This window comes from Canis lupus, chromosome 1 (genome assembly GCF_011100685.1).
Source record: "Canis lupus familiaris isolate Mischka breed German Shepherd chromosome 1, alternate assembly UU_Cfam_GSD_1.0, whole genome shotgun sequence".
Taxonomy (NCBI): domain Eukaryota; kingdom Metazoa; phylum Chordata; class Mammalia; order Carnivora; family Canidae; genus Canis; species Canis lupus.
In genome coordinates this window covers 18,377,590-18,405,290 of record NC_049222.1, presented here as the reverse complement: position 1 = coordinate 18,405,290, position 27,701 = coordinate 18,377,590, and the positions used below count along the sequence as shown (strand labels likewise).

The 27,701-nt window shown below is 38.5% G+C and overlaps 1 protein-coding gene and 1 long non-coding RNA gene across 3 annotated transcripts in view; one reads left to right on the top strand and one right to left on the bottom strand.

Annotated features, from left to right (window-relative positions):
* The first annotated feature begins 952 nt into the window (after positions 1-952).
* LOC111095132 overlaps positions 953-27,701 on the top strand; it is a 28,266-nt gene continuing 1,517 nt past the window's right edge. Inside the window, exons 1-2 of the long non-coding RNA XR_005353443.1 lie at positions 953-991; positions 2,902-2,987. This is a non-coding gene — a long non-coding RNA (uncharacterized LOC111095132). The remainder of the gene's footprint in view (positions 992-2,901; positions 2,988-27,701) is intronic.
* ATP8B1 (ATPase phospholipid transporting 8B1) overlaps positions 21,382-27,701 on the bottom strand; it is a 122,644-nt gene continuing 116,324 nt past the window's right edge. For both annotated transcript variants that reach the window (XM_038525924.1, XM_038525923.1), the window contains exons 25-28: positions 26,935-27,180; positions 26,472-26,610; positions 24,531-24,661; positions 21,382-23,138 (exon numbers count right to left, since the gene is read on the bottom strand). In XM_038525924.1, the coding sequence (XP_038381852.1) occupies positions 22,917-23,138; positions 24,531-24,661; positions 26,472-26,610; positions 26,935-27,180 (738 nt within the window). In that variant the 3' untranslated portion in view covers positions 21,382-22,916. The remainder of the gene's footprint in view (positions 23,139-24,530; positions 24,662-26,471; positions 26,611-26,934; positions 27,181-27,701) is intronic.

The following is a 27,701-nucleotide window of genomic DNA, read 5'->3' as shown; positions in this document are numbered from 1 at the left end:
TGCTGGGGAGCTAGGTGTCCACCCTGAGCTCTCTCTTCCCCCTGGAGGAACTAGAGGCTCAGTGGAGACCTCTCAGCCTGTTGCTGTGCCAGCCATGGGGAAAGGTAATGAGGTCAGTGTGTAACTCTCCTTTTACCCTTTTAATGAGGTCTGTTTTAGCCTCTATGTTGCAGGGAGTGCTTTAGCCTCTCTCTAGGATTCTAGGATTCTCTCAGTGGTATCTTGTTTATGAATAGTGTTAGTTGATTTCCTTGTGAAGGAGGAGTAGAGTCAAGAACAGACATTGTTGCCATCTTGATGACATCATTCTTATATCTTCTTTGTTTTTAGTATATGTGCTGCCAAAGTGAGCACTATCTTCTTTGTTGAAGTGTCTGCTCAAGTCTTTTGCCTGTATGAGGTATGGATCTAAGTTTTGTGGGAGGTTTTGTTTAGGGTTTGTTTGTTTTTTGTTTTTTGTTTTTGCATATGAGTATCCAAATGTTCCAGCATGATTTGTTGACAAGTCTGTCCTTTCTCCACTTCGCTACCTTTGTACCTTTGTCAAAAATTGATTTTTTCATATATGTGTGGGTTTGTTTCTGGACTTTTAATTTTGTCACATTAATCTATTTGCTATCTTTAGGCCTATACTATGCTGTTTTGATAAAAATAACTTTATGGTAATTCTTGAGATCAAGTAGTATTAGCCCCTCCAACTTTATTCTGCTTTCTCATTTTAGTTATTTTAAATCCTTTGCATTTCCATTTGAATCTTAGCTTGTCAGTTGAATTGAAATTGAATCAGGTTGTCAATTTTTATCAAAAAATCTTGTGGAATTTTGATTGGGATTGCATTAAAACTGATTGGGATTGCATTTCTTTAGTATAAGTTTATTTTTTTTTTTATTTTAAAGTAAGCTCTACATCCGAAATGAGGCTTGAACTCATGACCCCAAGATCAAGAGTTGCATGCTTCACTGACTAAGCCAGCCAGGCACCCCTCGTACAGGTAAGTTTAAACATCTTTTCACATATTTAGGAGCCATTCTTTTTCTGTGATTTTTTTTTTTAATTCATGTACTTTGCCCATTTTTTTTCTATTGGATTATCAGAATCTTTCAGTTCCAAAGAAGTGTTTATGTATTAGGGAGATTAGCCCTTTGATTTGAGCTGCAAATATTTTTTCCCATTTTGCTGTTTGACGTTGTTTATATCTTTTTTTTTTTATTTCCATAAGGAATGTTTTCATCCTTATACATTTGAAATCATTAGCCTTTCCTTGGAGGCTTTGGATTTTTTTTTAAGATTTTATTTATTTATTTGAGAGAGAGCGAGAGCGAGAGAGAGAGAAAGCGAGCATGAGCAGGGGGAGGGGCAGAAGGAGAGGGAGAAGCAGATTCTTCCCACTGAGCCTGAAGCCCCAGGCAAGGCCAATCACAGGACCATGATATGGTGACCTGAGCTGAAGGAAGATGCTTAACTGAGTCACTGAGATGCCCCCAGGCTTTTTTTTTTTTTTTTTTTAAGATTTTATTTATTTATTCATGAGACACACAGAGAGAAAGAGAGTCAGAGACACACGCAGAGGGAGAAGCAGGCTCCATGCAGGAAGCCTGATGTGGGACTTGATCAGGCTTTGGGGTTTTAATCTTAATTAGAAAGGCTTTCTCTTAGTCTATATTTGAATTTCTAATGTTTTTCTTCCAGTACTTTTTTGAGTTGTTTTTCTTGTTTACATTTAAATCTTTTATTTGGAGTTTATTCTACTACCTTGTATGATAACCAGTTTGTTTTCTTATGGTTCCAACACCCTGTATTAAAGTCTGTCTTTACCCCCACTGATCTTTGATACCACCTTTATGTGTAGTGAGCTCCTATGTGTTTGGGTCTATTTCTGGGCTTTCTGTTCTGTTCCATGGACGGTATAATCATGCATCAGAATCACACTGTTTAAACTACTTTTTAGGGATGCCTGGGTGGCTCAGTGGTTGGGCGTCTGCCTTTGGCTTAGGGCCTGATCCCAGATTCTCAGGATCGAGTCCCACATTGGGCTCCTTGCATGGAACCTGCTTCTCCTCCCTCTGCCTGTGTCTCTGTGTCTCTCATGAATAAATAAATAAAATAAAAAAAAGTAACACAAACTACTTTTTAAATATGATTTATTATCTGGTAGGGTAGTCTCCTCTTGTCTTTTATCAGTTTTCTGGCTCTTATTAGTTTTTCTGTATAAACTTTACAATCAGCCTATGAGAGGAAACTGTTGTCATTTTTATGGGGATGATATTCCACTTATAAATTAGGGAGAATTGACTCTATGTGGCATAAGATCTTGGAAAAGAACATAACATGCCTTTCATTTGCTCACCTCTCCTGAATATGCTACTGTTTTAAAATTGTTCACATAGGTCTTATAATGTTTATCCCTAAGTAATTTGTCTTTTTAATTGCAGTTATGATCTTTTCCCCATCATGTCTTCTGTTTGTTGTTTGTAAGATTGCAAGCTATCTTTGTATTTATTTTGTTTCTACTATCTTGTTGAATTATTACTGTACTGTTTTTTTAGTTGAATTGCTTAGATTTTTCCAAGAATACCACCATATCCCCTTCAAAAATGATAGATTTGTTTCCTTCCTTGTGATTTTTATGTCTCTAATTTATATGAGGGTTTTTTGGGGGTCTTTTTTTGTCTAATTGTTTTCAAATTATTTTCCCTCTTTAAATCTCTTGTTTTTCTTGGATTTGCTGCTTTTTCCATGCATTGTATCATTTAGAATTGCTTTCAGCCACAAATACCAGAAAACCTAACACAGTTCAAACCAATAAGACTTTATTTTTCTCACATAGAAGTAACCTGGAGGTAGGAAGTCAGAAGTTCAGTCACGTCAGTAACCTAATTTTTTTTCCCTCTGCTATCTTAGCAGGATGGCTTCTTGCCTCATGATCACAATATGGCTGCCAGACCTCTGGGCATCACATTCGTATCCAATGGAAGAAGTGAGGTGAGGTAAGATGTGGTCAAAGGCATAGTAAAGTAAGTCTTCCTATCACACTTCTCCTTTTGTTTCATTGGCTAGAAGTAGGTCATGTAGCAATCCCTAGCTACAAGGGAGTTTGGGAAAGCAGGTATTTACACTTCCGGCCTGTAGTGGAGGCAGGCAACAAAGAAGGGGGTTGGAAATGGGCAGTGAGTTATCCACCCATGTCTGTTGGAGGTATCATTACTTCTTCTTGTTTATATGTAGGAGTAAAGAAAGATCTTTGAAGTGATCCTAAATAATCACTATAATCTTGAAGGTTTACATGGTTTTTGCATTGTTATTATTTTGTACAAAGAGAAAATCAAGTGTTCTAGTAGTTTATGTGACATAAGATTAACCATTTTAAAGTGTACAACTCAGTGGCATTTAGTACATTCACAGTGTTGGCAACCATCACATCTATCAAATTCTGAAACGTTTTTATCCCCCCTCACACACAAAAAAAACCCCTTACAATTGTGATGGTTAATTTTATGTGTCAACTTGGTAGGCTATGGTGCTGAATTCTTTGGTCAAATACAAATCTAGGGGTTGCTATGCAGGTATTATTAATATTTGAATCAATAGAATTATTTATTTATTTGTGAGAGACACAGAGAGAGGCAGAGACATAGGCAGAGGGAGAAGCAGGCTCCCTGTGGGGAGCCTGATGTGGCACTTGATCCCAGGACCCTGGGATCACGACCTGAACCAAAGGCGGATGCTCAACCACTGACCCACCCAGATGCCCCGAATCAATAGACTTTGACTAAAGCAGATTACCCTCTATAATGTGGGCAGGTCTTATCCAGTTGAAGGTCTTAAGAGGAAAGACTGAAGTCCCCCAAGGAAAAAGGAATTTGGCCTCCACACTACAGCATAAAAATTCAGCATTGGTTCCCAGCATTTCGACTCAAAACTGAAACATCAGCCTCTTTTGGAATTTTAGCGTGTCAGGCTCCTGCCCTGCACATTTCAGACTTGGAACCCCCACAATGGTGTGAGCCAATTAACCAGTCTCTCTCTGCTCACCCACCCTTCCCCACTGCACGTACATGCATATGTACATCCTTCCTTTGGGCACTGTTTCTTCTCTGGGGAACCCTGACCAACAGACCCATTAAATTCACTCCCTGCCTCTGTTGTGTGATGATCTCAGCCTATAACCAGTGTTATGGTTGGATCTACTCTTGTAGTTCTTATTATGATTATAAACTATGCATCAGAAAACTGAAAAAAAAATTATTATCTACAGGACCTGGAAATTATACAGCATACCTGGGGCTACACAGCAAGGGGTTCTGCTTCTATTGGGGTGTAGAGTTGGGGGTGGTCTATGATTTCATAGGCTCCCACTGCTGGCAAATTTAATATAGAAATGTGAATTTAAAGTGTGGAAGGAAAAAAACAAGTGTGGAAAGAGAAAAAGTGAGTGGCTCCAATGTTTATTTATCAAAATCAACCAAGATCTCTCAAACAAAAGAGCCTAAGTTGAGATAGCCTCGTTTTTTTGTTTTTTGTTTTTGTTTTTTTAAGCTATAGCTAGTCGGGGATCCTTGGGTGGCTCAGCGGTTTGGCGCCTGCCTTTGGCCCAGGGCACGATCCTGGGGTCCCAGGATGGGGTCCCAGGATCGAGTCCCACATCGGGCTCCCTGCATGGAGCCTGCTTCTTCCTCTGCCTGTGTCTCTGCCTCTCTCTCTCTCTCCATGTCTATCATGAATAAATAAATAAATAAATCTTAAAAAAAAAAAAAGCTATAGCTGGCCATGTGTTTATTTCAGATCTCTTCTTGAAGTGAATGATGTCTGGGGCAACTGAAGCTCAAGTCAGGTGTTTGCATTACAAAAACAATAGCAAAAAACTGTCAAGGCTTATACTATAATTCCCTTTTACCCTTAGTCACTGACTACAATATAATAGCTGTCTCTATACGTTTAACTGTTCTGGGTATTTCAGAGAAATGGAATCATAAATATGTAAACTCGAATCTAGTATCTTTCATTTATTTATTTTTTTTAAATTTTATTTATTTATGATAGTCATCACAGAGAGAGAGAGAGAGGCAGAGACATAGGCAGAGGGAGAAGCAGGCTCCATGCAGGGAGCCTGACGTGGGATTCGATCCTGGGTCTCCAGGATCGTGCCCTGGGCCAAAGGCAGGCGCTAAACCACTGCGCCACCCAGGGATCCCTCTTTCATTTAGTATAATGTGCTGGAACTTCTCCCACCATACAGCATGTACTAGAGCTTTAGTTCTTTTTTTTTTTTTTAGATTTATTTATTTATGAGAGAGAAAAAAAGCGCACGTACATGCTTACACATAGGGAGAAGCAGAGGGAGAAGGAGAGAGAATCTCAAGCAGACTGCACTGAGCACAGAGCTCTGCTCGGCTCTTGATCTCAGGATCCCAAGATCATGACATGAGCTGAAACCAAGAGTCAGCTGCCTAACTGAACTGATTCCCCTAGGAGCCCCAGCACTTTATTCCTTCTTAAAAATAATTTTTTTTATCGATGTAAGTGACATATTGGTTTCAGGTTTACAACATAAAAATTTGATATTAGTATATATAGTGAAATGATTACAAGTCTAGTTAACATCCATCACCACACATACTTACAAATATTTTTTCTTAGGACAAGAACTTTTTTTTTTCAAGATTTTATTTATTTAATTGAGAGAGAGAGAGCAAGAGAGAGAGCACAAGCAGGGGCAAGTGGTAGAAGCAGGCTCTCTACTGAGCAGGGTGCCGGATGTGGGGCTTGATCCCAGGACCCTGGGATCAGGACCTGAGATGAAGGCAGATGCTCAACCAACTGAGCCCTATGATAAGAACTTTTAAGATTTACTGTCTTAGCAGTTTTTAAATATACAATATAGTAGTAACTATAGAACAAATAGACATTTTGTTCATATTATATCCCCATGACTTATTTTATAGCTGGAAGTTTGTGCTTTTTAACCCCCTTTATCTTTCATTCTCTACCCTTCATCCTTTGCCAACCACCAGTCTATTCTCAGTATCCACGAGGTCCAGGGTTTTTTTTGTTTTTTTGTTTTGTTTTTGTTTTAGTTTTTTAAAAATTTTTTAAGATTTATTTATTTATGAGAGAGAGAGAGAAAGAGGCAGAGACACAGGAGGAGAGAGAAGCAGGCTCCATGTCAGGAGCCCGACGTGGGACTCGATCCCAGGACTCCAGGATCATGCTCTGGGCCAAAGGCAGGCGCTAAACCGCTGAGCCACCCAGGGATCCCCTGTTTTTTGTTTTTTTTGTTTTTTTTGCTTTTAGCCTCCAAATATAAGTGAGATCATATTATATTTGTCTTTCTCTGACTCATTTCCCTTAGCTTAATGCCTCAAGGGCCATCCATGCTGTTGTAAATGTCAAGGTTTTATTTTGGTGTGGTCCCAATAGTTTATTTTTATTTTTGTTTCCCTTGCCAAAGGTGACATATCTAGAAAAACGTTTCTATAGCTGATGTCACAGAGCTTATTTCGTATGTTTTCTTCTAGGAATTTTACGGTTTCAGATCTCACATTTAGGTCTTTAATCCATTTTGAGTTTATTTTTGTGTATGATGTAAGAAAATGGTCCAGTTTCATTCTTTTGCATGTAGCTCCAGTTTGCCCAGCACCATCTGTTGAAGAGACTTTTTCCCATTGTATATTCTTGCCTCCTTTGTTGTAGATGAATTTACCATATAAGCATGGGTTTATTTCTGGGTTTACTATTCTGTTCCATGGATCATTGTGTCTATTTTTGTGCCAGTACTGTATTATTTTGATAATTACAGCTTTGTAGTATGTCTTGAAATTGGAGATTGTGATACTATCACTTTTGTTCTTCTTTTTCAAGATTGCTTTGGCTAGTTGGATTCTTTTGTAGTTCCATACAAATTTTAGGATTATTTGCTCTACTTCTGTGGAAAATGATGTTGATGGTTTGATAGGGATTGCATTAAATCTGTAGAGTGCTTTGGGTAGTATAGACATGTTAACCAAATTGATTCTTTCAATCTTTGAGTATGGAATGTCTTTCCACTGGTTTGTATCATCTTTAATTTCTTTCATCATTATTTTATAGTTTTTGGTGTACCAGTCTTTCATCTTCTTAAGTTAATTCTTAGGTACTTTTAAAATTTTTGGTGCAATTGTAAATGGGATTGTTTTCTTAATTTTTCTTTCTGCTACTTCATTATTAGTGTAGAGAAATGGATTTGATTTCTGTATATCAATTTTGTATCCTGTGACCTTACTGAATTATTTATCAGTTCAAGTGGTTTTTTTGGTGGAGTCTTTAAGGCTTTCTAAATATAGAATCATGTCATCTGGAAGTAATGAAAGTTTTACTTCTTCCTTACCGATTTGGATTCCTTTTATTTCTTTTCCTAGTCTGATTGCTGTGGCTAGGACTTCCAATACTATGTTGAATAAGAGTGGTGAAAGTGAATATCCTTGTCTTGTTCCTGATCTTAGGGAAGAGCTCTCAGGTTTTTCACCATTGAGTATGATGTTAGTTGTAGATTTTTCATATATGGCCTTTATTATATTGAGGTATATTCCCTCTAAACATACTTTGTTGAGGTTTTTATCATGAATGGATGTCTGGATGTCATACTTTGTCAACTGCTTTTTCTGCATTTGAAATGAAGCAGAAGTGATCATATGATTTTTGTCCTTTGTCTTGTTGATGTGATGTATCACACTGATTGATTTGCAAATGTTGAACCACCTTTGTATCTCTGGCGTTTTGTTTTTCTTTTTGTTTTTCATGTATTGTTGGAATCAATTTGCTAACATCTTGTTAAGAAATTTTGCATCTATGTTGGTCAGAGATACTGGCATGTAGTTCTCTTTTTTTTTTTTTTTTTTAAGATTTTATTTATTTATTCATGATAGTCACACAGAGAGAGACAGAGAGGCAGAGACACAGGCAGAGGGAGAAGCAGGCTCCATGCACCGGGAGCCCGATGTGGGATTCGATCCCGGGTCTCCAGGATCACGCCCCGGGCCAAAGGCAGGCGCCAAACCGCTGCGCCACCCAGGGATCCCTGTAGTTCTCTTTTTTAATAGTGTCTTTATCTGATTTTGCTATCAGGGCAATGCTGGCCTCTTAGACTGAATATGGAAGTTTTCCTTCCTCTTCTATATTTTGGAATTGTTTGAGAATTATTATTATTAACTCTACTCTTATGCGTTTGGTAAAATTCACCTGTGAAGCCATCTGGTCTGGAATTTTATGCGTTGATAACTTTTGGATTATTGACTCAATTTTACTGCTAGTAATTTATCTGTTCAAATTAGGTTTATATGTAATATTCTGTACATATAGCAGTCTATATTAGGCTGATGGTTACTTAAGTTTGAATCCATTCTAAAAGCAATAAATTTTTATCCCCTCCCCCACACACAAACACACATTTTATGTATATGATATCACCACACTTTACATGCTTTTATTTTGTGGATCCCTTGACTAATTTTTATAGATATCATTGATTTTACTATTTTTGTGTATTAATCTCCATATTGGTTTTGTAAGTGATTGATTTATTACTTTTATTATAATAAAAGTTTGTATGTACCTGTGAATTTTTTCCTTTACTAATTTTCTTACTTGTGATTGTGGCATTTCCTTTCCACTCAAAGAAGTCCTAACATTTTTTTTTTTAAGATCTTATTTATTTATTTTACAGAGAGAGTATATATGCCAGTGGGGGGAGGGACAAGCAGGTTCTGCACTGAGCATGGAGTCCGATGTGGGTTTTGACCCCACAACCCTAAGATCATGAGCCAAGCCAAAGTCAAGAGTTGGCTGCCCACCTGAATGAGCCATCCAGGTGGCCCTCTAACATTACTTGTAAGGGTCTTTTAGTGATGATTAATTCCTTTCAGTTTTGTTTGTCTGAGAAACTCTTTATCCCTTCTTCTATTCTGAATGATAGTCTTGCTGGATAGAGTATTCTTGGTTTCATTTTTTTTTTTTTTTCCCTTTTAGCACAAATCAGCACCTTCTTCTGGCCTGCAAAGTTTCTGCTGAAAACTAAGCTCACAGCCTTAGGGGGTTTCTCTTGTATGCAACTCTTTTCTTTTTTCTTGCTGTTTTAAAAAATTCTCTCTTAATCACTACTTGTTGCTATTTTAATTATTATGTGTCTTGGCGTGACCTTCCTCAGATTGATTTTGTTGTAGACTCTCTATGCTTCCTACATATGGATTTTTGTTTCCTTCCCCACATTAAGGAAGTTTTCAGCTATTATCTCTTCAAATAAATATTCTGCCCTCTTTTCTCTCTCTTCTCCACCTGGGATCCTTGTAATGCAACTATTATTACACTTGTTGGTGTCACTGAGTTCCCTTAACCAATTCTCATTTTTTATTATTTTTTCTTTTTTCCTGTTGTTTGGTTGCTTTCCATTACTCTGTCTTCCAGGTCACTGATCTGTTATTCTGCTTTCTCTAGTCTAGTATTTATTCCTTGAGGTGTATTTCTAATTTTAGTTACTGAGTCCTTCATCTCTGATCTTTTTAAAAATATTTTTTCCTGTCTCTTTGCTAATGGTCTCCTTGAGATTCTCCACTCCTTTATTAGTCCAGTAAGTGTCTTTATGACCATTACTTTGAATTCTCTATCAGGCACATTGCTTATCTCTGTTTCTCCACCCCTCCCCCCTTTCTTTTAGCACTTTGCCATGATTTTTGTCCTGATCTTTCATTTGGGAGATATTCTGATGTCTCCTAATTTTTTTCTGACTTTTAGGGAAGTTTGTTAGAAATCTCAGAAGGTTCTAAAGCACATGCCTAAATAAGATCATAGATCATTTTAAACTTAATATTTAATTATTTATTCAAACAAGGTGGCAACAAAAGATTCCAAAGGCAAATACATAGGGTTATGTAGTTGTTAGCAAAACTTAACTCCTTTAATGTTGAGAAGATTTCATTTTCTTAAGTAATCAGGGACCTGATAAAAACAAATATAAAAACCTTGTTTTTTTTTTCTGGGCAGATAAAGGATAAAAAAAATTGGTTTATAATTTATCAAGAGCAGACCAACAATCCAGGAAAACTTTGCTTTTTTAAGAGAAAGAAAAACCAAATTTAGTCTCATATTAGTGTACTTTTGAGACTCATTCATCCCAGTCTTAGTCTTGGGCACTCATAATATTTTTTTTCTAAAGATTCCCCTTCACAAACCTACAATTTTCTTTTCCATTCAGATTTTGTCCTAAGTTTTTTTCTCTCTAAGCAACCAGTGTCATCTCAGGACTGAATGACCTTCTTTTCCCTCAACAAAAATGTATTTTTATCCCTTATACTCTATCTTACCAAAAACATATCTGTAACTTTTCCTACATACAGAGATATTTTCCTTATTATTTCCAGTATATATATATATATATACACATATGACTACTGGACTACATATATACATATATATGTATATATGGTTGTATATATATGTATATATATACATATATCAGTATTTTTAATGCTTAGAAACCTTAATTTGTGGTAGAAACTAAGTAGTAAGCAATTGAGAAGCTGTTATACCCACATTCTTTAGATTGGCACATTTATAAATACATTTCATAATTTCTAAAAACGTGTTTCTTCATAGTACAGTCTTTTAATAAAGCACAAAACATATTTACTAAGAAACCCAGATTATCTTTAGTTTTCCTGTAAGACAAAAGTAGGTAAACCTATGTTTAGTATTTAATGTTTTATTATTTTATCTTATTTGGAAAAGACTTAGGTATCCAATGAGTTTAAACCAATTTATCATTTTATCTAGCAAAACTTCAAAGTTTTAAACTACCAAAGATATTGAAAGCTGTAAACCTTTTAATATATTTAACCTACTTGTTCTTCTGAATTACCCATGTAAACTTCATGTGACAAAATCAATCATCATTTAAAGTCATTATTGTTGACAAATCACAACAGATACAACACAAATTTAGCTAATGAATTAAGGTAGAATAAAAGCAGGTTATCTGTATTAATATTTGATGTTGACAACTCTAAAAGACATGTCTATTTTAACTAAATGAGCAACCTTGAAATAGTTTTAATATTGAATATGTTGCACCTGGTTTACTAAAAAGTCGATCTGGGCACCTAGCTGGCTTAGTCAGTAGAGCATGCGACTTGATCTCCAGGCTGTGAGTTCAAGCCCCACATTGGTGTAGAGATTACTTAAAACTAAGATCTTTTTTAAAAATGTCAATCAATTTGTTCCCCACCGTCAATTTTGTCTGGAGCTGTTGTGGGGAAATCTGAGGTGGGCCATTTAAGGTCAGGGGAGCCTTTGGGCCCCTCATGCCACTTTTGGAGGTGCTCCAGTTTGAGCTTCATCAGGGGTATCCTGCCAGCCTGCATTGCCTTTTGCTCCTTGATAGTAGGGGTAGGAGGAGCAGGAGCTGATGCTGGAGGCACCGAGGATTGTATAGGAGCAGCCCAGGTGCTGGAACAGGAGGAGGAGGAAGAGATGGAGGGAGGGAGAGGTGCCAGGGGAAGCCCTGGCAAGGCCCGAGGCAGATTCAGAGTTTGGACCAAAGTCTTTCTGTTTCCTATCTCTCCCTCCTGTGAAACAGGCATTTTTTTCCCCCTGGCTGCTTTTCAGCCCTTCTGGCGAGGCAGAGGAGCAGGCAGCGGGTTGGACATTGGTTCTGATGCTTGTGCTTGGGTGGTGGATTTAGGGTTTCCAATGTCTGCCTGTCTTCCTTCTCCTCCTCTTCTAAGTGCTGGGAAGGGGGTCAGGTGTCTTAGATTTTTGTCCATACTTCCCTCTCTGGTCCGTCAATTGGGTTCCTTCCCTGGAGGCCCTGGAGGCATCTTTATTACGGAGACACATCAAAGCTTGTGGTGCCGCTTTGAATGGACTCCCACTGAGTGGGGCAGTTGGATGGGGCAGTCCCCAGGAGAATGCAGGGGCAGGATGTGGTGTGAGCACGCTAGGTGGCAAGAGCTCACGTTGGTTCCCATAGTAATCCTGTATCTAGGCTGGGGTAAGGGGAGAGAAACGGTGCCCAGCAGCTCTTTTATATCTTTAGGGGGAGTCTCTGAAAGATCTCTGCCCGCCCAGTGCATGTTTTGAGATTAGTAAATGAACCTGCTCCCCAGGGTCTCCTGACATTTTTCAAACTGCTGCTTCTGCTGTATTTCTGAGGGGTTGTTTATTCTCTCTCTTTAAGAACAGAGACTTTCCTATGGCCCTTGTCTTCTGACTCTCCCACAGCCAGCCTGCTGATTTTTCAAGTCCCCGGTGTTAAGTGCCTTCAGATTTTCCAAGCCAGATGTTATGGGGATTTGTCTTCCCAGAGCAGGTCCTTTCTGGGGGGTCTGGTGTGGGGTCTGTTCTCCCTTTGTGCTTGTGATGCCCCAAACCCACCAGCCGCAGGGGTGGGTTTGGTTTCTGATCGTCTCTACCCTTTCTACCATGTTTGAGGTAGCCTCCTCTCTCCAGTTACCTCTGGAGAGCCATTTTGCCAGTCCTTGGGTCACTTTCTGGCTTAGTTGCACGAATGTGGATGATGTATCTGTGGGACAAGGTGAGCTTCGAATTCTACTCCACCATCTTCCTTGGAGTTTGTGTGTATTGTGTAACATAGGGGTCCAGCTTCATTCCTCCGCATATGGCTGTCCAATTTTCCCAACACCATTTATTCATTTTATTTATTTATCCATGAGAGACACACACGGAGAGAGGCAGAAACACAGGCAGAGGGAGAAGCAGGCTCCATGCAGGGAGCCCCATGTGGGACTCGATCCCAGAACCCCAGGATCACAACCTGAGCCGAAGGGAGGTGCTCCACCACTGAGCCACCCAGGCACCCCAGCCCCAACACCATTCATTGAAGAGACTGTTCTTTCCCCATTATATATTCTTGGCTCTTTTTCTGTAAATTAATTGGCCATTTATATGTGGATTTATTTATTTATTTCCCTGTTCTATTCCATTGATCTATGTATCTGTTTTTAGGCCAATATCATTCTGTTTTGATTATTGTAGCTTTGTAACCTTGCTACAAATCAGAGAGCATTGGGAAGCCTGGGTGGCTCAGCAGTTGAGCCTGCCTTTGGCCCAGGGTGTGATCCTGGAGTCCCTGGATCAAATCCCACATCAGGCTCTCTGCAGGGGACCTGCTTCTCCCTCGTCTGTGTCTCTGCCTCTCTCTCTTTGTGTCTTTCATAAATAAATAAAATCTTATATTAAAAAAAAAAAAAGAAATCAGGGAGTATGATTCCACTAGCTTTGTTTTTTGTTCCTCAAGATTGGTTTGGATATTCAGGGTCTTTTGTGGTTACATACAAATTTTAGGATTGTTTGATCTGTTGCTGTGAAAAATACCACTGAAATTTTTATTGGGATTTCATTAAATTTATAGATTGCTTTGGATAGTATGGACATTTAAGCAATACTAATTTTTCCATTCCAGGAGCACATAATACCTTTTCCATTTATTTGTGCTATCTTCAATTGCATTTTTCAGTGTTTTATAGCTTTTAGTGCACAAGTCTCTCAACTCCTTGGTTAAATTTATTCCTAGGTATTCTTTGTGATGCAGTTGTCAATATGATTTTTTTAAAGTTTTTATTTATTTATTCATGAGACACACACACACACACACACACACACACAGAGGGGCAGAGACACAGGCAGAGGGAGAAGCAGGCTCCAGGCAGGGAGCCCGATGTGGGACTGGATCCCGGGTTTCCAGGATCACACCCTGGGCTGAAGGCGGCGCTAAACCGCTGAACCACCCAGGCTGCCTGTCAATATGATTGTTTTCTTAATTTTTCTTCTGCTACTCTGTTATTAGTGTAGAGATATGCAACAGATTTTTCCGTATTGCTTTAATACCCTGCAACTTCACTGACTTTTTTAAAAAAGGCTTTTTTAATGATGTCTTTAGGATTTTCTATATATAATGTCATGTCATCTGCAAATAGTTACAGTTTTACTTTTTCCTTCTTGATTTGAATGCCTTTTATTTCTCTTTCTTGCTTGATTTTTCTGGCTAACATTTCCAACACTGTATTGAGTAAAAGTGGAGAGAGTAGTGGGCATCTGTCTTGTTCAGATATTAGAGGAAAAGCTTTCAACTTTTTATCATTAGGTATTATGTTACTTGTGGGTCCATATATGGTTTTCATTATGTTGAGGTACATTCCTTCTATACCCACTTTGTTGAGAGTTTTTATCATAAATGAAGATTGAATTTTATCAAATGCTTTTTTTCCCCATCTATTGAGTTGATTGTATGATTTTCATCATTTATTTTGTTAGTGTGCTATATTAAATTGACTTGTGGGTGTTTTACCATCTTTGCATCCCTGGAATAAATCCCACTTGATCATAGTGTATGGTCCTTTTATTATATTGCTGAATTTTGTTTTTTTTGTTTTTTGTTTTTAAATATTTTATTTATTCATGAGAGACACACAGAGAGAGAGGGGCAGAGACACAGGCAGAGGGAGAAGCAGGCTCTATGCAGGGAGCCTGATGTGCGGGACTCCATCCCAGGACTCCAGGATCACGCCTTGGGCCGAAGGCAGATGCTCAACTGCTGAGCCACCCAGGCATCCCTTGTTGCTGAATTTTGTTTGCCTATATATATATTTTTGTTTGTTTGTTTGCCTATATTTTATTGAGGATTTTTGCATCTACATTCATCAAGTATATTGCCTATAATTTTCTTTTTTTGTAGTATATTCATTTGTTTTGCTAACAGGGTAATGCTGGCCTCATAAAATGAATTTGGAAGTTTTCTTTTTCTTCTGTTTTTTGGAAGTGTTTTAAAGGATTGGCATTATTTGGTAGAAATGACCAATGAAGCTCTCTTGTCCTGGACTTTTGTTTGTTGGGAGGTTTTTGATTACTGCTTCAGTCTTCTTATTAGAAGATTAGATTTTCTTTTTCTTTATGATTCAGTCTTGTAGTTTGTAGGTTTCTAGGAATTTACCCATTTCTTTTGGATTGTTCAATTTGTTGGAGTATAATTTTCATAGTATTCTGTTATGATCAGTGGTGCCACTTCCTTTTGGTGTGTCTAAAGATTTGTAAATTTTATCTTTTCAAAAATCAGCTTTGTTTCGTTGACCTTTTGCTATTGCTTTTTTAGTCTATATTTCATTTATCTTTGCTTTGATCTTTGTTACTTTTTTCTTCTACTAAATTTGAGCTCAGTTTTTCTTTTTCTGGTTCTTTGATGTGTAAAGTTAGATTGGGTTTTTTTTGTTGTTTGTTTGTTTTTGAGATTTTTCTTGTTTCTTGAGGTAAGCGTTTATTGTGCACTTCCCTCCTAGACCTACTTTTGCTGCATCCCATAAGTATTGGTATGTTGTATTTTCATTTGTTTCAAGGCATTTTTTATTTCTCTTGATATTTTTTTGACTATTGGTTGTTCAGTAGCATGTTGTGTAACATGTACATATTTGTGAATTTTCCGATTTTCTTGTAATTTCTCGTTTCATTCATTGTGGTCAGGAAAGATGCTTGATTTGGTTTAAGTCTTCTTAAATTATTAAGACTTGTTTTGTGGCCTAAAACATAATCCGTCCTGGATAATGTTCTTTGTACATTTGAGAAGAATGTGTATTCTCTTGTTTTTGGATGGATTGTTATATATATATATATACATCTGGTCTAATGTATTTTTAAGAGCCAGTGTTTCCTTATTGATTTTCTGTCTGGATGATCTATCCATTGATGAAACTGGGGTATTAAAATATTGTAGTTATTATTGTATTGCTGGTTATTTCTCTCATTATGTCTGTTAGTATGTCCTTTATATATTTTGTTGGTACTATTTTTGGGTGCATAAATATTTACAAATGCTATATCCCCTTGGAGGGTGACCCTTTCATCATTATGTAATGACCTTCCTTGTCTCTTATTACAGCCCTTGTTTTTAAGTCTATACTGTCTGATATAACTGTAGCCACGCAGCTTTCCTTTGTTTTCCATTTGAATGGACTATCTTTTCCTATCCCTTTACTCTCTGTCTGTGTGTGTCCTTATATCTCAAGTGAATCTGTTGTAGGTAGCATATCGATGGGTCTTTTATTCATTCAGACACTCCGTGTCTTTTGATTAAAGAATTTAGTTCTTTTACATTTAAAGTAGTTCTCAATATGCATATACTTACTGTCATCTTGTTAATTGTCCTTTGGTTGTTTTGAAGTTCTTCTGTTCTTTTTATTCTTTATTCCCTTATTCTCTTCCCTTGTGATTTGGTGATTTTCTGTAGTGGTACACTTGATTCTCCTCCTCTATATATTTTGTATATGGACTCTAGGTTTTTGCTTTGTGGTTACCATGAAGCTTACATGTAACAACTTAGAACAATGTATTTTAAGTTTATCATGACTTATATTTGAATACCTTCTAAAGCTCTACACTTTTAACCACCGCTCCTATTACCAGTTTTATGTTTTTGTTCACAGGTTAAGTCTTTTTATTTTGTGTATCTGTCACTAAAATATTATAGTTACAGTTATTTTCACTATGTCTCTACTTCTGTGTTTTAGCTCTCACACAAGCTTTTTATGCAACTAATCTACCACCTTTACATTCGATTCTTTTTTTTTTAAAGATTTTATTTATTGATTCATGAGAGACACAGAGAGAGAGACAGAGACAGAGACACAGGCAGAGGGAGAAGAAGGCTCCATACAGGGAGCTCAATGTGGGCTGAGCCAAAGGCAGAAGCTCAACCACTGAGCCACCCTGGCGTCCCTTTACATTAGATTCTGATTTCACTATATATTTATTTTCACTAGTTAGATTTATACTTCTGTGGTTTCCTGATACTAATTAGCACCCTTCCATTTAAGCTTGTAGAAGTCCCTTTCAGATTCCTTCTAAGGCCTGTGTAATGGTGATGAATTCATTTTTGCTTTTGCTTGTCTGGAAAACTCTTTATCACTCCTTAAATTCTGTATGAAAACACTGGCAGGCACCATATTCTTGGATGAAAGTTTGGAAGATGTTTTTCTTCCAGCACTTTGAATACATCCTGACACTCCCTTCTGGTCTGCAAAGTTTCTCCTGAAAAATCTGCTTATTGTATTATGGGGGGAAATCTCTTTTACACAACAGATTGTTTTTCTCTTGATGCTTTTAAAATTTTTTCCTTATCTTTAACTTCTGACCTTTTAATTATAATGTGTCTTGGTTTGAGTCTTTCAGTTCTTATTTAGAACTCTCAGGGCTTCCTGGATCTGGATGTCTGTTTTCTTCCCCAAGTTAGAGAAAATTTCAGCTAGCTGTTCTTTCTTCAAACGAGCTTTCTGCCACCTTTCTTTTTTCTCTTTCTTCTGGAACTTTGTAATGCAAGTTTTGGTGGTTTATAACCAATATAGTGATGTTGTTTCATAAGTCCTATAAGCTATCTACTTTTTACATTGTTTCATTTCTTTTCTTTTTTTCTGCTCTGATTGGGTGAGTTCTACTGCCCTATATCTGAGTTTACTCATCCTTTCTTCTTCTTCATCTAGTTTACTGTTGAACCCCTCTGGTTATTTTTCAGTTCATTGATTATATTCTTTGGCTGTCTCATAGAGGAGAATCTAAGTCAGTACCTAGATTCAGGCAGATTGTAAGTCAGACCCCTCAGACAGCAGCTTTTGAATCATAGAAATATATATAGTCCTATAGGACTGTAAGCATTAAGTCCACTGGCTACTTATACTGGGCATCGTAGTAGTGTCCCCTGAGTGTCAGTCACAAAAATTGGGGTGCCAGACAACTATATGAGCTCCTTTCTGGGAGATACCAGTAATCTGAAGCAAGGCAGATGGAATGCATAGGATGGCATCTCCTGACTTTTGTCCCAGTACAGAATCTTAGTAGGTCCCTAGATATATGTCAAACCAGAAGCCTACCCCTCAGGCCAAAGCTTCAGGACAAGCAAATAGTCCTTTATCACAAAAAACCTGGGGGAAGAGGGATGTTTAGCCTTATATCTGTATTGTATCCTGGAGTTTGTAGCAGGCCAAAGATGGCCTCCCCATTTGTTAGAGTCTTATGGAATACAAGAATGCAGAGCCTGCTGGCCATCAGAGCTAGGCAGTGAAGGGCCATCTATAGATGGTAAGCCATAGAAAAACCGGGCTCCTTGGACTGCTGCCTCTTGCTGTGCTCTGGAAATGGTAGACATTTTAAAACTCTTTCTCTGTTGGTTACAGTCCTATGTGACCTGTGATAGGCAATCTAGAAGTGTTACCTCATTGCACCTGCAAAAACCTGGGCACCAGATGAGGGTACAAACTCCTTTCTGGGAGATACCAATAAGCTGGAGGGAGGCAGAGAAAGAGGGTAAACATGACGTTCACCAGCCTCCCTGCCCTGAGAATCCCTCTAGATGTGTGCCATGCCAGAGGCCTGCCCTTCAGGCCAAAGCTCCGGGACAAGTACATAGTCCTTTATCACATAAAGACTAGGCCTATATTTTAATCTGCTATCTGAGCAGTCCTCTGGTGGTGGTGGCAGGCCATGAACTTGTCTCTGCAATGGTTACAGTCCTGTGGGTCCCCAGCATGCAGGCTCTGCTGGCTTCCAGAGACAGGTGATCAAGAGACATCCACTGGGTGGTCAGTTGTAAAAACTGGGGCGCCAGGTATAAAAACGGTACCCCATGCATGTAAAACCTCCCTTAGGGAGATACTGGTGCTTTGGAGTGCAGCAGGGGGCATGCGGAAAGATGGTGCCTAGATTAAAAAGTGTCCACTGGCCTCCATCCTTGGTGGGTACCCCAGCCGGCCCCCAGATGTGTGTTAACTTAGATGCCTGCCTCTTAGGTGGATGGTTTAAGAGAAGTACGCCTCTTTGACATCAAGTCTGCTGCTTCTGCCCCAGGGCTCTGGTGTGCAGGGGAGGCCCAGGGCCCGATCCCTTCTGAGCCATTTCTTAGCTTGCACACTAGCCCTCCTGGCCTCATGGATACAAACCCTGCTGGCTTTAAAAGCTGCAAGTTTTAGGGGTTTATCTCTCAGGGGTAGGCCTTAAAAGTTGGGGTTCCCAACATGCCGTTCAAGCTCCTCACTCCTGACGGAGAGGCTCTGGATTTTGAATGCTGGAGGTGGGGTTTTCAGAAAGGTTGCATCTCTGTCTTGCCTACCCACCTCCGTGTGGGCTGTTTGCCCCACATTATGGGTCCCTCCGCATTTGTTTTCGTTTTCAGAGGAAATTGTTCTGTATGTAGCTGTAGATCTGGTATATCCATGGGAGGAGGTGAGTTCAGGATCTTCCAAAGTCTCCATCTTGAACTGCCCTTATTCCTTTTTATGGCTAAATTATATTCCATTATATGTATATACCACATTTTGTGTATCCACTCAGCTGTGGATGGGATATTTAGGTTGTTCCTACCTTTTGGCTGTTGTGAGTCAGGCTGCTGTGAACATTCACGTATAAGTATTTGAGTACCTGTTTTCAGGGGTTTGTGGTATAGACTTTAGAGTATTGCTGTTTATATAGCAATTCTATTTAACTTATAGAGGAACTGCCAAACTCTTTCAACAGTGGGCGTAGCATTTGACATTCCCACCAGCAATGGATGAAGGTTCCAGTTTCTCCACAGTGTCCTTGCCAACACTTATTTCCTTTTTTTTTTTTTTAAGTTCTACACCCCATGTGGGGCTTGAACTCACAACCCTGAGAACAGGAGTCATACACTCTACTGAGCTACGTAGGCGCCCTTCCTTTTTTATTTATCTGTGATGTGGTATCCCATTGTGGTTTTGATTGCATTTTTTGATTTGCATTTCCCTGATGACTAATGTTGAAGATTTTTTTTTTATATACTTGCTGGCCACTTAATATATCTTCTTTGAAGAAATGTCAATTTAACTCAAGAAAGTCATTTTTACAGTGGTTTTTTTTTTTTTTTTTTTGGCAGGCCTTTTTGTAAAAATGCACCAGAAGTTTTATTGTAACCAGAACTTCCTAGTTAATTTTGATGGGACTTTTAGAAGCTGTCTTACAATTTTCCCAGATTTCATTCACATCACATGAAGGCAACAGTTGCTGAAACAGAGTCCATTGGGGTGCATTTGGTTTTGCTATCACATTGGAGTTTTTTTTTTTTGTGTGTGTTTTTTTTACATTGGAGTGTTTTAAGAACTATTTTATCCCCATTGGATATCATTACTGAACAGTTTCTGGTACTGATCATCAGTAAGAACCTTTAGGTGGTGCTCTTTGATTAAAAACATATATTTCTCAACCACTGTAAATATAGTAGGACATCCTAGAGGAAAGAGTGGCCTCTTTCTTCTTTCTTTTCTTTCTTCCTTTTTTTTTCTTTTTTTCTCTTTTCTTTCTTTCTTTTCTTTTTTTTTTTTTCTTTTCTTTTCTTTTCTTTTTTCTTTTCTTTCTTTTCTTTTCTTTCTGGGACTTTCAGGTCTGCTCAGAACTTTTTCTCAATTTCTCTGGCAGAGTCTAATCTGTCCTTTGTCCTTTCACCCCATTTCCAAAGGATTGCCCTGATATAGATAGACCTGTCTGAATTACTGCTGTGGAAGCCAACTGTCAGTTGGGAATAGCAGAGGGAGGTCCTAATTTCCCACCTTATAAAGCACCCCCGCCCCCCAGGCTGTGACTCTCTCATCATCTGCTGGCAATTATGCCTCCCAAACAAGTCCCCCACTGATGTCCTTCTACAGAGAAACTCCATCTCTGAGGCAAAGTCCTGGGGCACCTGAGTGGCTCAGTGGGTTAGGCATCTGACTCAATTTTGGCTCAGGTCATGATCCCAGGATCCTGGGATCAAGCCCTATATCAACTCTGCACTGAGCACTGAGTTTGCTTAAGATTCTCTCTCTCCCTCTTTTTCTACCTCTCCTCCCCAACACATGTTCTCTCTCTCTAAAAAAAAGTCTGTGGCATAGTTCCATTTCTTTAGTGAGGTCATGGCATACTGTTGGGGCGCTGACTGGCCTGTCCGGCAGCCGGCTTATCACACTCAGCCCTCCTCCAGCCTCAAGTCTCAGGTACCGCTCTTCTTCTCATCAGTTCTCCTGCTCTTCAACATCCTAGTTTCCCTTTGATCATTTGCTCACTTCCCAGCCCCTACTTTTGTTCAAAGGTTACCTTTGCTTTTATTCTACCCTCAGAATTGAGTTCTAAAATTGTGCCTTATCTAAGTATCTGAAGATGCACCCTCCCTGGACACAACTGCTCTTGCCACCTATAGATCCATACCCTCTACCTTTCAAAGTCTGCTGGCCTTTTCTCACTCACTCCTCCCCTGATACATAGTATCCTGCCCCTGACTTTTATTTCTCACCACCAGGGGACCCCTGTGTTTCTTTAAAAACCTTGCAGGCCTAGCTTCTGCCATATATCCTACTTAAAAGATACTTTCCAAAGATTTTACTAAAGCATTTATTTTTTAAACAAAAATATACATTAAATCTCAGATTTACAGAGTATAGAAATAATTTATCCAAAGCAATTTGCATTTTAAAATTGTTAATATTGCACCCAACAGTGTAAGTCTTTGACACATTTGAATTGTCGACCTTTCCCACAATTCACAAAACAGGAGAGAAAACTGAAATTATACAAGCAAACTTTGCTTTACCAAAAAAATAAAATAAAATAAAATAAAAAGAGAGAGAGAGAGAGAGAGAGAGAGGGAGAGAGAAAAGAAAAGAAAAAACAATTTAGTTTTTTTTATTTACAAGATAAAGTTGTAAACTTCCAGAAATTTACTTCCATAGAAAAAAGAGCCATACATTCTTTTATCATACCTAGAATATGAACTATGTACATGTTGTGATTTTCTCATAAGAATTCAAAGGGACAGATACTGTGAACATTCACAACCTAATGGTAGAGAACAGAATTATTGAAAACACTTCTGTATCTTCACTAGAATATGGAAACTGGTATGTGAAAAACACAGAAGAAAGCCTCTAGAAAAAAAACTTTTGCCTCTTTGAGGATAGTTTCCATAATCGCTTAAAATCATTTTCAATTATAAAGGATACAGTGTTAGGTCTTCAGAGAAAAGGCTGTTGGCAGCCACATTTCTAAGACTAAGATGAGTGAAAACGTGAGGCCTCTGTTTAAGTCCCTTTTTTTTTTTTTTTTTTGTTCAAGTCCCTTATAAAATATACATAGGCAGGCACAGAGTTTGCTTTTCAAAAGAAAGCTTTACCAAGAAAAAAAAAATCACAATTTATCACTGATGTCCTTAGTTTAAGAACTTTTTTTAAAAAGCCCATAAATATTTCAACACATCTTTTAAAAATGGAAGTAGGGAAGGAAGCGGCTAAAATAGTATGCAAAGTAAGAATAAACCCACATGATGCACACTTTTAACCTGGTAGTAAACCGAGCAGATGGAAACCTTGTACTGATGAAATGTGAAGTAATGTATGAGAAGAGGAAACCCTGCAGCTCATTATCAACTCTGAAAAAGTTATTGGACCACTTAGCTTCCAGGTGATGAACTTTCATGCATGTTTTTGTCCTTGCCCTTATAAATAAAAGATCTTTGTTAATAAGGTAGCCTATGGGGAAGAAAGCAACCTCTGGGAAATTCATGTTGAAGATCCCAGGTAGGAATGATCTAAATGTAATTTTACGGTGAGTACCATTTGAATTGAAATATAAGACATTTTGTGATTCTGTCGTCCTGGGTGGAGACTGATTTAAAACGTTCCCTTTGAATCAAAATGAACACAATCAGTTGAAGAATAGGACTTCTGAAAAGGTCTTCTTCGCTGTTGCAACAGTCCAGCCAGCCCAAGTAGCTTGCTTATAAAGCTAGTGTTTTTTTTTAACATCCTCGTGACAAATTCAGTTTGTTTGTTTTAAAGTCCTGAGAGTCTTTCATAAAAAAATAGACATTTGTGTGTGTGTGACTGTTTTGCGGCAGCCACGGGGCAGGTGCATCAGCTCTCCACTGTGCGCCTGTACTCCGCGGTCCCGTCGGCTATGATCGCATCCAGGGGAGAGCGCTTCTTGCGGATGCTGCGCCCCGAGGAGATGAGGTCCGCGTAGCCCCGCTGGTGGGAGAAGGCGTAGGCCGAGCGCCTGGACGACACCCCCCGGCGGAACACCTGCCGCCGCTTCCACTGCTCTTCTGCTTTCAACCGCTTGCGGTGCTTCTGGATCTACAGAGGGGACAGAGGGGACAGGGTGATGGTGACACTGAAGGTCTGTGATGGGGGAGCAGAGAACTGGCAAGGTGGAGGTGGGCAGGTGCTAACATGCAGGGGTTACCTGTCCCAAATGTCTCATTTAATTAAGGGGCATCACTAGCCTGCTTAGTAGATGGGGCAACACAGAGAGGTGATGGAGCTCTTCCACTGACAAGTTAGAGGGGTACAGGTTCCAGAGAACCCTTATTGCCACTGCATCGTGTCAGTGGAAAAACATGATCTAGGGGACGCTCCTTCCTGATGAAAACACAGTTAAGTACCCCCTTTCCTGCATTCAGCCTCGTGCCTCCTGGGATGTGGATGGCACTTCCAGGAGTGGGACTGGTGGTCCTGCCTTGCTCAGCACAGTCTAGGAGCTGCCGTGGGAGCTCAGCTGGCTCAGGAGGCCTGCGAGAAGTGGGCCCAGCCCTCCCATGCGCAGTTCCCCAGCTCCTAAGAGAAAGCTCCTGTCTGGGGATCCCTGGGTGGCTCAGCGGTTTAACGCCTGCCTTTGGCCCAGGGCGCGATCCTGGAATCCCGGGATAGAGTCCTGCGTCAGGCTCCTGGCATGGAGCCTGCTTCTCTCTCTGCCTGTGTCTCTGCCTCTCTTTCTCTCTGTCTATCATGAATAAATAAATAAATCTAGAAAGAAAGAAAGAAAGAAAGAAAGAGAGAGAGAGAGAGAGAGAGAGAAAGAGAGAAAGAGAGAAAGAGAGAAAGAGAGAAAGAAAGAAAGAAAGAAAGAAAGAAAGAAAGAAAGAAAGAAAGAAAGAAAGAAAGAAAGAAAAAAGAAAGCAAGCTCCTGTCCTCCCCAGGACAGTCCTGTGTTGGGAGGAGATGCCTAGAACTGCAAGCTGACCCCCAGCTCCAAGGTGAAGCTATAATGAGACTAGCAGATGAAAGAATCCCAGTTCTTTTTGACGATTAAGGTCTTAGTCACTGAAGCCTACTAATCAGTATGCAGTTGAAGTGATACATTATCATCTGCACAACTTATAGCCCAGAGGATCCTGCCAGAAGTAACATTCTTCTTTAAATGAAGAAAAACCTCAACCTCTTTGTAGGGAAAAATGTTAATATTATAAGTTGAGAGTATAGATCTATAAGGAGTCATTATATCATTCTCCTTTTCATAATGTTTAAAATAAAAAGCACACAATAAATTAAATAAAAAAATTAAAAGCACGTAGACAAAAATCCCAGTCCCAAAGGACTTATTTGCAAGATGGAGTTAAAGTAGTATTAAAAAACATTCATGCCAAACTTGCCATGAACTTAGAATTTTGCAGGAAAGCTGCCTTGGGGACATGCTTTGCTTTCAGTGAGGGGCACTCAGAATGAGGAGAATACTATTTTTTTCTATACCTTATCACTTTCTGATGGCCAAATGGTCATAGACAAGAAACGTATGGCAACGACGGGCAGCAGGCACACTGCAACAGTCAGGATGATGGTCAGCCAAATGTAGGGCTGTCTCAGGGCATTTGACGCTGTGCCTGTAAAAACATGGAGAATAAATCACAGGGGTCCTTCATCCTAAGGGCGGAGTGAATATTCCATGATTATCTATGGTCAAGTTTCACAGATTGGCCTCCCCAAAACATCCCATCACTGCTGAAGGAATGAGCATTTAAAAATAGGGCTAAGCAAAGCAGAATTAGGAAGGCATATGTACATTATTGAACAACTAGAAAAGGGAAAAGAAAGTGTCAACATTGCATTAGGAAAAAATACAAAATTAGGCAATTTATACTAATAAATTTTTCTATGAATTCACTTTACAATTTATAGTTTTAATTTGAAATTCCAAATAACAGTAGCAACTAGCCCTGCCATTAGTTTGACAGACCTTATGCTAGGTGTTTTATACAGGTCATGCCGTTTAATTAGCTCTGAGGCATGAATAGTATCCTCCTTGCCACACAAGGAAATTGAGTTGTGGAGAAGTAAAAAGATTTTCCCAGGGTAACAGAACTAGCCATAGCAAATCCTGAATTAAAACCCATATCCATCTGATTAGAACCATGCTTTTCCACTGCAGGTCAGCAGCTAGTTTAGGTCAGAGGAAGTAATAATTCATACAACCAGGTAATCAATCGTATATAACTACCCAATTTTAAAATATTTACAATTAACATCCCCTAGAGCCAAATCTATCACAGTGTTTTCTGTATTTACATTATAAGTTTATAAAAATAATGGCCTTTAATATCGAACTCCAATAAAAAAATATACAAAAAAAAAATAATGGCCTTTATTTTTAAATGTGCTTTCACAGTGCTAAATGTGTGTTTAAAAAACCCAGTCCCTTTGGGAATATTCTAAGTAACTGGGTACAAAGTTTTTTAAAACACAGAGTCAGTAAAGAAAAACAATCATCAAAAAAATGAACTCAATCCCAAGAAAACGGTTACCATAACAACTGTCTTTTACAACTGGTTGTAAAAAACACACACAAACAAACAAACAAAAAAAAACCCAAACTAATTTTTTACAGGGAAACTAGTTTATGGGGACTTTTTTCCCCATTGTGAATCCAAGCTACTCTATTTAATAAACTAAGAAATTTGTAAATTCCAATTCGTGATATTTTAAAATTTATAGTATGTATGAAATAGTTCAAATTCATTGTAGCATTTATCATTTGTCTGATTTTATATAGCTGTAAACTATTTCTGTAAATTTACTTATTGCTCTGCATACAGTTTTCTAAAGATGTGACAAGTTTTCCACTTTTGAATTCTAGAATTTCATCACATGGGACTCATACCTTGATTAGCTAATATAATGTTATTATTATGTCTTTGAATTATTTCCATTTTTAAACAATTAGAAGTGTTGTGGTAGTATAATCTTTGTACAAATTGACTTTTCCAAAAATTGGTATGTTTTATTTTTAGGTGTTTTCTCTAAGTGGAAATCCTGGGTCTAAATGTATGAGAAGTTTTATAGTTTGTTACATATTTCCAGATAGTGCTTTGGAAAAATTATAGTGCTACCAGCAATACACGTATACTCAATTTCCCAATAATCTACCATATTAGATTTTGTGTGTGTGTGTGTGGGTGGGGTGGGGGGGTGGGTACTATCTAACTAAACAGATACACGTAACAAAGTTTTTAATTTTCCTTTCTTCCTGTCACATTATCCCACTTCCAGCCTACCACTGTCATTCAGTTGCCAGTCAGGACATTAATTTTCACTAACAATAATTTACACTTTGTGTTTTTACTTAGAGGTTATGTCAGAATCTAAACTAGTAACATTTTTCTATACCTTTATTTAGGGAATTTAGAAAATACCAACCTGTAAATTGAAATGCAGATGGAAAGAGAACATGTATTCCAGCACTATGAAAGTCAAACATGATGCCAAAATAAAGTGCAATGCTTCCAAAAATTGAAAAAGCATTCACAAAAGTCCAGTAAGAAGTATCCAAGCCAATCTGTTGGGAAACCAGAGAAAAACAGAACACTCATTTTGGGGAGTTACCAAGAAATAAAGGATCTCAGGGTTCTGAAAATAGAATTCAAATTCAACAATTTAGACATGATTTGGCTTGATTACTCAACATTCAGAAACTACCCTTGGCTCAGGCGAGAAGTAGGAAATGTGCTTGGTGTAAGGGGTGAAGATAGCATTCATATTTTATAAGATGGCAGAGGCTCGATTGGACAGAGAGTGGGAGCCAGGTGGATGCACACACTGCTCTGTGTACAGAAAACAGATAACTAACAGATACTGAAAACAGTTGACAAAAGCCATGTACCTGGAAATTGACTGTTATTATAAGGGCAGAAGCAATTGTCACAGCAAAAGATTGGTAGTCTGAAGGTGCCTCTCCATCCTGTCCCACAGTTTGTAGATAAGCTCCAAGAGGTATAAAGAAGAGGATCATCGATGTTAAAATTCCATGCACCAAGCTTACGAAGAACTTCTTATAGTTGAATAGTAAGTCTCTTTGTCCTACTACATACAACCCGGGGAAGCGGAGGCTCAGTTTGTCACTCACATCCTTAAAGGGAAAACACAATTAGTTGTGTACCATCCAGAATCTAAGAACTCCAAGATCTATTCCAATTTAGATCTCACGAAGAGTTTCAACTTAGTTTTAGGAAAGCAAAAACTCAACAAGATAAGTCCTGAGCAGTTTCGGCATGGAGATCAACCTCTTTACTTTAGTCCACCAATATTTGATATCTAATTAAGAAAGGGACTAGATACATTGGAAGTTACAGATACATTGCTGCTTGTAGAAAGAGAGCAAAGAGTGATGTCAACAAAGTGTAGGGAGGCTTTTTTACCTCCTGGGAGAATATATTCTAATTTTTTCTGTAAGGTATTTTTACGTACAAGTTGATGGGTTAATTCCAAATTATTTTTAATCATTAACGTACTTTCTCTAAGAATTGCTACTAGATAGAATGTGGACTAATTTGGGAATGAAACATCTAAGTTTAGAGAAATATTAAAATAATTTTAAAGTAAGTTATTATTACACAGACATACTAAACTGTCAGGTGTCTTAACAGGAAA